Source organism: Nyctibius grandis, chromosome 23, assembly GCF_013368605.1.
Source record: "Nyctibius grandis isolate bNycGra1 chromosome 23, bNycGra1.pri, whole genome shotgun sequence".
In the NCBI taxonomy this organism is placed as follows: Eukaryota; Metazoa; Chordata; class Aves; order Nyctibiiformes; family Nyctibiidae; genus Nyctibius; species Nyctibius grandis.
The window spans coordinates 6,978,878-6,989,840 of record NC_090680.1 but is presented as its reverse complement, the minus strand read 5'-3'; the positions used below and the strand labels follow the sequence as shown (position 1 = coordinate 6,989,840).

The window sequence follows — 10,963 nt, the reverse complement described above, 5'->3', positions numbered from 1 at the left end:
TTTCCCACTCTTATCTGCTAAACAACATATAGCCTCCTCTCTCCCTCACCTTACCTCAGCACCAAAAGCCATTTTTTGATACTTCCAGGGATGAGTTTTTGCACAGAGCAGAGCAAAGGATCTGCAAGCACTCCCCTGAAGCACTCAACTGGCTGCAAGGTTATTTTCCTACGTTTTCTTCTCATGAAAGGTGCAACCGGTATCAGTGGAGCCAGACTGAACCCATGAACCACTAAAAGCCTAACCGCAATGATCTGGGCAAAGGATATAATCTAGTCTGGTATCAGGGCTGCAAGAGTGTCCATTAGCAGGTCCCCAGGAAAGAGCTGCAAGCACAGCAAGCCTGCAGTACAGTATTTCACCCTTCAACACTGAGAGGACTGCCTCCCATGGTTAACCTCTTTAGTAACTCTCCACAAAAAGGTCCTTCTTCCAAGTATGCACCCAGGCCCTCCCCACTTAGAATGGTTTGGGTTAGAAGGGACCTTAAAGATCATCTAGTTCCAACGCCTCTGCCACAGGCAGGGACACCTTTCCACTAGACCAGGTTGCTCAAAGCCCCATCCAGCCTGGCCTTGAACACTTGGCCTTGGTCCTCAATTCTGAACAAGGCCTTCAACAAATGTCTTGTTTCTACCACATTCTTCAGCTGTCTCAAGGAGTTGTATCCTGTTGTCTGTTGTGTACTTGGTACCTTTAGTTAATAGCCTCCAGCTCTCATGCTGGAAGTGACAGTGAGCAGTTCATCCCAATCCAGTTTCTCTGGCCTGACATGACTCTGCAGGCCTGTCATACCTGCTGTCAGCCATTGCCTTTGCAGCTGAGGAGTCCTAGTTTGCTCTGTTGCTCCCTGCAAGGAAGCTCCTCCACACCTCTGGGCCTCTTCCAATCCTGAGACACTTTCAGCTGAGGGGATACCCTAACCATACACAGCAGCAAGGCTGGGGTGGACAACAGGTTTATACAGTAGCATAGAAGCGCTCTTGTTTTTCTTCAGTTCCTCTCCTAGAGATCCTAATGCTTCATCTGCTTTTCTTGACTGTTGCCATTTCAACAGCTCAGTGCTCAGCAAGGACAGTCTGTGATGACAGTTCTACCTCCTGCAAGGTCATGGCCAGCTCAGAGCCCATCTTTTTGTTTGTGAAGCAAAGACAGTCTTTCCCCCACCTGTATAGCCTCATTTGCTCACACACATGCACCTGCACTAAAGTGACTGCTTGTACCTGAGCTCTAAGAATTGAGGACCAAGGCAAGAAAGTCATGGGGAAAACATGACATTCTCAGAACTGCTATCATTCCTTCAAGTATACAGGGACTTGTTCAGGTAACAACTTGCAATTTGGACAACCTGGTGACTGTTAGCTCTGTTAGGGGCGCATCTACTAAATACACAAGCAATACAACTGCATGGTGCATGACCCAAAACACCCAAGCACCAGCTTCAAAACCAGCATGAAACAAGAGAAAGCATGACCAGCAGGATCAAAGGACTTCATTTCTTAACAAATGGACCTTCACCAGTTTCACAGTATTACCGTGCTAAATCAGTTTTATCTCAAGCTTGATTTCATCATAATTAATTGTATCACAGACAGTATGCACCAAAACTTAATTAGCATGTTTATTCAAACACAAGTTACATGAGACCCTTCAAGAAATACATTGCAACTAGGCCTCCACTTATCAAATTTTTTCCACTTAGCTTGTCTACAAGACATACGTTGTCAGAACAGCACAATCAGAGTAATGGTTACAGCAGAGAATTGCATGTGATGCAAAAACAGTTTAAGAGCAAAGACCATACAGAGAACATATTACTGGATTACAGCCCAGCATGGATCCTTCAGAAAGTGATAGGAAGTTTCCTCCAACAGGACACAAATATACAGCATCATTAGTATACATTTTGCATTAATACCCATAATTATTAAAAAATAGAAAAACATTAACTTCAATTACTTGGCTAGCCACTATACCTATAAGGTAAAACCATAAACGGACTAACTGTGCTTAGGAGGTGAAAAACACTAAGTCTCTAGAATCAACTAGAGCCCAATTCAGTAAGCTACTTACGCATGTGCTTAAGTCCTACTGACACTAGTGGGGCTTATACATATTGAAGTATTATAATTAACATGGAGAGATCCCAGCATGCATCAACAGTTAAGTGCATGCCAAATACTTCCCACTGAATCAGGATCATATTCCTTAAAGTAAAACAAAGTTATATACACTATAAAAGTCATGATCTTTCTCCCTCAATCTGTTGTCCCATCAAAAGAAAAACATCTACTGGGTACAAGAAAAACTGATAAAGTCCCCTGAAGAAGCATGGCTTTTCATGTTTTATTAACAACTCCAAAAGCACAAATCAGTGCTAGGGACAATCCATCTTAACTGTACTTTTGGTCTTCAGTCTCTTGAAACAACAGAATTTACCTGATTTGCACCAGTATAATATTAAAAATCTATATGCAATTTGCAAGTTAAGATCAAGGAACTTGTTTCTTCAGTTCATTGCCCAAGCAATCAATAGATTCTTAGAACTATAAAGCTGTACAATAATGCCAGTGACTATATACAATCCTGCACAAGATACTGGAGAAAAGCTACAAAGTTACATAAATAAATGTTCAAATTCAAAAATACTTGATTTGTCTTACACTTAGTATTTAAGTGTTATTAAAAACATAAAAAAACCCTCTGCAATGTTGACATGTATCAGCCCTCTCTAAATAAAAAGATTTCCTGTAGAATTGTCCTTGTCCAGAAGCTATCTGTATGGCTGTTTAAATAAAATCAGTCTTGCTGTAGCTCTGAAATCCAAGTATCCAGGCAAATGTTCCACTTGGGAATGAAACATTCCCGTTTGCTCAGAGGAATTTGATTGTTGGGTTTTGGTTTGGTTTTATTTTTTACTCTCATATAACCCACTATATGATAGTGAACAAAATACTTTTGTTTCATAGAAACAACTAACATTTGCCCACACCAGGCAAATGGTCTATTTACAGATACATTAGGACTGCCTGACTGACAGTGAGTGTGAGGTGCTGAACTCCAAGAAACATGGAGCTTAAAATGGCGACACTCTCTGCTGGATCGCCTTCCCTTTTAGGATACGTCTTATCTGGAGAAGAGAAAAAGACAAAACATTAGTATTCATCATCCTAAAGTGAGTCATAATCTGAAAAAAAAAAGTAAAAAAGCCCTAGACCCAGCTCTGTATTCCTCATTTATCTGAGCCTAGGCTCTGAGTTCAGTTACACCAGAATTGATACAATTTTACAGCATTTGAACCAATGAAAGGGAACAGAATTACTCAGTGGCTTAAGTTATTAGCTTCTTAGGTCAAGAGTCACTTTTTTCATCATGTATTTGTATAGCTCCTAGGGAAAAAAAAATAATATTTTCCTCATCTGTTATTCAGGCCTAAGAACTGCCATTACTAAATTACAACAAGAGCAACAAAAGCATGATCTCAGGCCATGTTGAGATGAACAAGAGAAGGGATATGACCTCCAGTGTGTTGCAAGGTTACAACAAAAAAACCTAGCTTGACATGAAAAAGCTTTTCAGATGGAAAAAATAAAAGCTACAAGTGAAACCTATAATGTCAGGATTCTGCCTGATCCTGACATTAAAACCAAAGTTCCCAAATAAAATGGCATTTGCTAATTCTTTTCCATAAAAGCTGCAACTCAAAACCCAAAAGACACTTTTGGAGAGGAGTAAGGCTTTTGTGTAGATGGAGACAGATGGGAGCAGAGGAGAGGGTGGTTTGGTTTTGTTTTTTACCTGTTCTCCTACAAGGCCATCAGGAACCAGGTGAACTGGCTGCTCGTTCTCCAAGTTTCTGGCACTGGGATCAGCTCCCTTTCGCATCAGCAGCCGCACAGCATCCAACTGACTGACCCGATACTGCAGGCTGGCAGCCACGTGGAGTGCTGTGTTGCCATTGTAAGCCTGGAGGAGACAAGTAACTCCATGAAGGAAAGGCAGGGACATGAGTCTCAGGACACTCACAGTGCCACACAGTGCACATCCCAGATTATATCTGCATGTATCACCGTACCTTTGCATTCACAAAAGACAGGCAGTTGGGCAGCTCCAAAAAAAGACGAATGAGCTCCAGGTTTGCTTCTTCTGCTGCCAAATGTAAAGCAGAGCGACCACTTTTGCGATCCTATCAGAAAAGAAACTGTTAGTCTTCCCTGCAGGTGCTTCACCTATCCAGAAGGAACATGCAAACAAATAAAACAGAAGGCAGAGTAACTGCACAGTGTTGAACATATTTGTGCTACAATTGCCTGAAAGTCAATCTGAATATATATTTTCATATGAATATCTAATGAACAATGGCCCAGATTCCATCTGGCAGTAAGCTCACATAGCCAAACTATCAAAAGTTATACCAAGTAGTGATCTAGCCCAGCACAGACCTAAACTGGACAGGGAAGCAGTTTTTAACTAAAATTTGCAGTTCAGGAACAAGGTATCATCAGTGCCCTATTACTATGGAAACCTCAGTGCTCCAAACATATTCTTACTTTTAAGACACAACCAGCTGCAGCCAGCATAGCATCATTCTTAATTCAGAAATTAGACTATCACCCCCCTCTTTGCCCATGGTTCATTTGCATTGATAATACCTTGCTCTGAATAAACACAAGGTTCTCATTTCACGTGGGTATATTAAGCTTTAGGGAAGCTTTCAAATTAGTTTATTTCCTTTGTCATAAAGCTGAGACATGGCATGGGAGAAAAGGACTTGTTCTGCTTCCACATTCTCTCTGCATCTGGCACTTCACAAAGCCGCTGTACTCACTTTTGCTTCAACAGATGCTCCCATCTGTATTAGAGTCTTGATGGTTTCTACCAGGCTCTTGTTTCTCAGCAGAAGCTCCTGGACCTCAGGGGAGTGAGGTGGCCGACTGTTTTGCAGTTCATGCAGCACAGCATTATGGGCTAGAACTGCACAGTGCAACGCTGTCAAACCTTAACATTAAAAAAAAAAAAATCATCATTAATGAACAAATGCAACGCAGAAATATTGACTGGCTGCTTGGTTTGAAGGATGCATAAAGGAGCTTCTCTCCCTGTCAAGCCCAGGGACAGTTCCACATTTGTAAGTGACAGTGATGGCTCTTGAATGGCTCAGGATTTGGGCTGTCCATCATTAGAGGAGTTAAGTAGCAACCTACTGTGAGCTCTCAGCCAGCAGATAATAAAAGAATCAATTTCTGATGTTTGTTTGTTTGTGGGGTTTTTTTGTTTGTTTGGTTTTGGGTTTTTTGTTGTTGTTGTTTTTGGGGTTTTTTGGGGTTTTTTTTTTTGTTTGTTTGTTTTTTACAATATACTTTAGAAAGAGCTATTGTATGGAAAGTGGTTCAATTAAAACAGCTCTCTGGTGTCAGAGATTCTGGCTTCTGTGTCCACCAATGTACCACCAGCACTCACATGGTTTTAAACAGCCTATTACCACCTACTCTCTCCACACCAAACACAGCAATCACAGGTAAGAGGGAAGAGGTCCTGACAGGCACAGACTAACCATGTTTTTATCTGACAGATATGCCAATTGTAATGTAATTTCAATTGTAATTGTAAATTTCAACCTGGCAAAAACATACTCCATTTTATTGCTTCTCAACCCAGGATAACATTCACATCAGCAGCCATAAAACATTATAACATCCAGTAACTCTGTAAATTATAAACCCCTAACTACTCACCATCATAGTTTGTTGCCTCAAGGTCCACATACTGATTGCTTCCCATGGCTCCCTTTTGGATTGCCTACAAAAGCGGGAACAGGTATGCATTTAGGTCTTACCCAAACCACACATTGCTTCCTCAAGCTTGTATACAGTCTTACTGCAACAAAGTCCCAATAAATAACGGCGTTAAGAGTAGACTTATTGTTTTTGTATACTAGAGGATTCCACCAAATTACTCTAAAACATTGGTGAGAACCCTACAGTGAAACTCAATGTGAAGCTCAGTCTCACTTTAAGCCATAACTGTAGAGCCCTGATATATACTCAACAAGGCTACACAGAGAAAAAGATAAGGGGAGGAGCAGCGTTCTCAGAGTTTCCCAAGACAACAAATACAAAGTATAAACGTTAGGGACAGGGCAGAGTTACGCCTGCCTGGTTCCTACCTGAAGGGCCTGGGCATGCCCCTTCTCAGCGCAAACATGCAACGGCGTTCTGCCCCAGCAGTCTGTGGTGTTGACTTGAGCCCCCAAGCTAACCAGGTCCTGCACAATGAGATGCTGATTGGCAGCCACAGCAACCTGGAAAGCACTCTGCAAACATCAAGAAAATTTCAACTATTAGTCATCTGATCTCTAACAGGAAAGAGCAACTAAAACAAATAAAAAGCCTATCTACCTGCTATTATTTAAACAGTGATTATGGACACCAGGAAGCCAGGACAAATGAAGCAGAGCGCATAGTTTTACCAGCTCAAGGTGATCCCAAGAAGCATTAATAGCTCAAGGTTAATATTAGTATGCAGGCTAAATCTCAGGGGTTAATATTAAATAAGCGTTTCACCACATCTTCCTCAAGGTCTAGACACACAGAGCACTCAGGTGCACAAAGCAGGTGCAAAGCCTTTGAGAACCTCACCTGGCCGTTGTGCTCTTTAATATCCAGCATGTGCAGGGCAGCCATCTTCCTCGCAAGAACATAGGAGAGAGCTCGTCGGCCCTGGGCAACTGCAATGTGAAGGAAGCTGCAGGAAAGAGGGGAAACACAGAGTTACACCACCACACAAACCAGGGCTCAAGTCACTACAGAGATGCAAACACATGGGAGTGGTGTTATGCTGCCAGCTTCAGACCTCCTCTGGGTGACTAAATCAAGAATACAGGCACCTTCTTCACAGGGCAACTTAAAGCATCTAAATTAGAATCTTTTTCTCCCCAGTTACTACATAAAAGTCTAACAATAAGTACGTTAAATCAGATGATACAAACACCTTATCTATTCAATATGCTGCATTGCAGCCCATCAGCAAGACCACGCATTTCATTTGATTAGCAAAACCACTGCACTCAGGACACAAGCACTGCTAATGAACAGCTTCCGTTACAACCCCGTGGTCCCCCAAAACCCAAACAGAAATATTCCCCAACCTCCCACATCAAAACCAGAGATAAACAGCACTCACGTGTCTCCATCCGCATCTTTTGCAAGGAACTGGTCTTGAGAGATGTTTGCCAGTTTGTTTTCCTCCTGCTCCACTTGCCATTGAAAAAACGACTTGCCCAGCTGCGTTGTGCTTCTGGCGATGCTTTGGTCAGGTGGAGAGACATTCAAAGTAGCCAAAGAGACGCTGCGCTCCAGACTACCACAGATGTTATTGGAAAGCAAGCTGAAGTTCGGAGCGTGGGGGCTGACATCAGCCTGCGGGTGGGCACTGGTCAGCGGCTGGAGAGACGTGGAGATGCCCTCTGAGCCTTCAGAATCATTCAAGAGAGAGGAGAAGCTCTGCGATGGGCAGTACTGCAGTTCATGGCTGTCAAAGGCGTTCTGCTGGCAGCCAGGAGACTGGTCATTGGCAGCAAACAGCCTGTACTCCAGGGAGGCATCCGTAGGATAGCTCTGTGACAAATCCTGGTTCTGCGACGAAGGGAACTGGTAATGCTGCGGCGGATCCAGCATGTGCTGGGAGGTGTGATCTTGGAACACCGGGTACTTCTGGGACGAGGAGAAAGCCTGTGTTCCCGGGCTGTCCTGGTACTGCTCAACAGGAGAGCTGTGATTTGAGACAGGGTGCAACCAGCTAACCTGCACCGTGTTCAGAGAAACAGGGCTCGACTCGTTCTTGATATTTATAATGTTCTGAAGAAGATCAGAATTGCTGTCGTGCTTTGGGTCGGTTTTATGCGTGTCCTCCATGTTATCCATAGAAGTGGGGGTCTGGGGTGGTGTCTGTCAGGAAAAAAAAAAGAAAGTCAGAATGAGCCCCAGAAAGTTAGAGGTATAATTGTATCTGGCGGTTTCTGATCACACAAAGCAAACTGAAAAATAAAGGCACAGAAAAAATTACTACAAGCTTACCAGGAGGTGGGGGTGAACATTAGCTTGGCGTTTGAAAGAAGGTCCATCAGAAAGGAGCTCGGGAGCCTTTCTTTTGCCACTGTGACCCAGTATGCTCTTCAGCTCTGCTGAAAAGAAAATAAATTGAGTCCTTTTGGAGGCTACTCTTACAATTAACTTTTAAAATCTTATTGCAGGGTATTAAAAAAAAAAAAAAAGGTTTTTTTTACCTGTGTACTGCTCGTAGTTCACCAATCCTCCTTGTGCCTTTTGAGAAAAATCCAGATTATTCCATTATTATAATGTTATTTCAGAAAAAAAAAAAAGAAAAAACCCAAGAAAGCAGCAGAGACTTGCTTCTATAAACACAGAATATAACTTGGAATAATATTAGTACATGATTGTCTAACCCTAATTTAATTGCTTTTAATTAAGGTTAGAAAATGGTAAGACTTTTATGGAACTTTAATGAAAACCACCATTTTTCTTAAGGCTTTTTACGCTATTTGTTACAATACCACAAAATTCAAGAAAATCTAGAAAAAGACACTGTTCCTTACTGAGGTGTGAGGATTTTTTTTTTTTTAAACATAAATAAGCCAGCCAATTTTATACTTCTTCAATGCCATTAACTGTTCTATGCAAAAATTTTCCTATGACAACACTTATCCAGGAAGCTTGCAAACAAACACTCAGAAACACTATTCTAAAAAAAAAAAAAACACCTTTAATCTTCGTAGAATTTCCTGTATTTTTTTCTGTTTCTATCTTTTCCAAGTGGGGGGTCTGCCTTTATACTACTGTGTGCTCTGGAGCACAATAGCATGACAAACAATTCTCTTCAGAGACGATTCCCCATCTCTCACAATGAATGACCTCATTCGAGCTAACAGGGAGTTTCTGCGGTTTCGTAACACAAACGCATCTTTACCCAAACTCCCTTTAAAAAATAAAGCTTAGTAAGAACAGTTTTAAGTGCCTCCTCCTGCCACAGCAAACCTTCTCGCTCATTCCTTCCCAGCTCTGCTCTTCCATTACGCATCGAAAAGGAAAAATACTGACTCCATCCACATCAGATAAAGCAGCGAGCTGTTCCCAGCGTTATCGCGTGCCTTCCTTCTGCCAGCTTCAGGAACCTTAACAGCAATTATGTCAGTGGTGAAAAATGCAGCTCACCTTGCCTTCCTCCGCGGCAGATCCCGAGCACATCTGTTTGCTGCTCCTGAAGTGCAGCAGCAGCTCCTTCACCGAGTTCTTCACGCGGACGCCCTGGAAAGGCCCTCTGTGCTGCTTTCCCCCCGCCATGTGCTGGTCAACTGTTGAGACACGAAAACAAAACCCGGATTGAAGCCGCTGGCTCCCTTTTCACTTTAAAAAAAATAAATAAAATAAATAAAAAGCGGGAACGCTTGTGGAAAACAACCGAAACCCCCGCTTTAGCAGAGGGGAGCCGAGGCGATGCCCCCCCGCCATCCGACAGGCGTGCGGCTCCTCCGCTGCCTCCTCCCCCGGGGACCCCCCGGCCGCTCCCGCCCGACCCGGAGCTCCCGCCCGTCACCGCTTTCGGGGTTGTTAAAGCCCAAAAGGATCCGCGACCGCCTCTCGCTCCCGGCGGGGACGGAGCGGGGACCGCCGCCGCCGCCCCGGGCGCAGGGGGCCGGGACCGCCGCCGCGGCACGCCGTACCTTGCAGCGCGTGGCGGGCGCCGCCCCGGGGGTCCCTCCGGCCGCCGCCGCGGCTGCTCACCGAGAGGTCCGAGTCGGAGCCCGGCGAGCCCGGGGCGGAGGAGTGCGCCGGCGAGCAGCTGCCCTCGCTGGAGTGGGGCGAGGCCCCGTAGAAGTAGGCGAGGTTAATGGGGCTGCTGAGGGCGCCGCCGCCGTCGCCGCCATCGGGCGCCGCTTCCCGGCTGCTCTCCACGATCATGGCGGTGCCGCGGGGCGGCGGGCGGCGGCAGCGGCGGAGGAGGGCGGCGGGCGGCGGAGCGGGCTCGGGCACGGCCAGGGCTGTCCGGGCGGCGCGGCGGCGAGTGGGGGGCGGCGGCGCTGGCGGCGGCACTTATGGTGTCTCCGCCCCCTCGGCGGCGGGGCAGGGGCAGGGCGGGGCCGCGCTTCCCGTAAGGGCGGTGGGAGGGGGCCGCGTCCGGGGCGGGGCAGGGGCGGGCGGCATCGACCCGCTCCCCCGGCCCGGGCAACGGGCAGCGCCGCGGCGGGCCCGCCGGGGGAGCAAGGGCATGGGCATGGGCATGGGCATGGGCATGGGCATGGGCATGGTGGGGTTGGGGATGCCATGCCATGCCATGCCACCTCGCACCCTGTGTCCTCCAGAGCTGTTGCTGGAGGCCTCCCACAGCTTTTGCAGCCCCCGCTTGCAATGCGTGAAACCCCACTTTTCCACCCTCTTCTCCACCTGCAGAGGTGGAAACCCCAAGCATGGCCCTCGGCCCCCGCCGCTGCTGATGGAGGCTCGCGTCCCCGCGTGCCTGTACCCGACGGCACGGGAGCGCTCACCCCGCTCCTGCCAGGCCTCGGTTCTGGGGGTACGGTCCTGACGGGGATTTTTGTTCACATGCGTCACGTGGGCAGAATCCAAAGAGAAGGGGAACGTGAGCGGTTACTCACGACAGAGTTGAGTCATCTCTTCTCTGTTGTCGAGCATGTAGCAGGCAGGGGACAGACACAGAAGTTATTTTGGTTTTAGGTTGCACCACGCTGCGGTGGCAAAGCCTCTTGGTCGAGGCCGGCAGGGAGAAGCAGGTGAGCAATACAATGCCGAAACAAAAAGTGGGCAAAACCGTGCACCTGCGATTGCTGTTAACAACACTACTGAGTTATCACCAGTATTCACAGGGGAGACTTCTCAGATTTCTACTTTTCAAACAAATATTTCTGCTTTCCTTGTTTCCACTGAGG

General features: G+C 46.0%; 1 protein-coding gene across 1 annotated transcript; it reads right to left on the bottom strand.

Moving 5' to 3' along the window:
* Positions 1 to 3,076: 3,076 nt before the first annotated feature.
* On the bottom strand, positions 3,077 to 9,370 carry NFKBIZ (NFKB inhibitor zeta). Its single transcript, XM_068417457.1, has 11 exons — positions 9,231 to 9,370; positions 8,285 to 8,321; positions 8,076 to 8,179; positions 7,183 to 7,946; positions 6,639 to 6,744; positions 6,167 to 6,313; positions 5,736 to 5,799; positions 4,829 to 4,998; positions 4,076 to 4,186; positions 3,799 to 3,966; positions 3,077 to 3,130 (listed from the first exon to the last, which is right to left on the bottom strand). Exons 1-11 carry the CDS (start codon positions 9,357 to 9,359, stop codon positions 3,077 to 3,079), a joined length of 1,854 nt encoding a protein of 617 aa, XP_068273558.1. The 5' UTR covers positions 9,360 to 9,370.
* Positions 9,371 to 10,963: the final 1,593 nt, after the last annotated feature.

Excerpts from the sequence above, each read along its gene's own strand:
- NFKBIZ (XM_068417457.1), bottom strand. The coding sequence starts at position 9,359 with ATGGCGGGGGGAAAGCAGCACAGAGGGCCTTTCCAGGGCGTCCGCGTG. Across the intron at positions 8,322-9,230 it reads CTGCCGCGGAGGAAGGCAAG|GCACAAGGAGGATTGGTGAA; the intron begins GTGAGCTGCATT and ends TTTTCTCAAAAG. Across the intron at positions 7,947-8,075 it reads ATGTTCACCCCCACCTCCTG|ACACCACCCCAGACCCCCAC; the intron begins GTAAGCTTGTAG and ends TTTTCCTGACAG.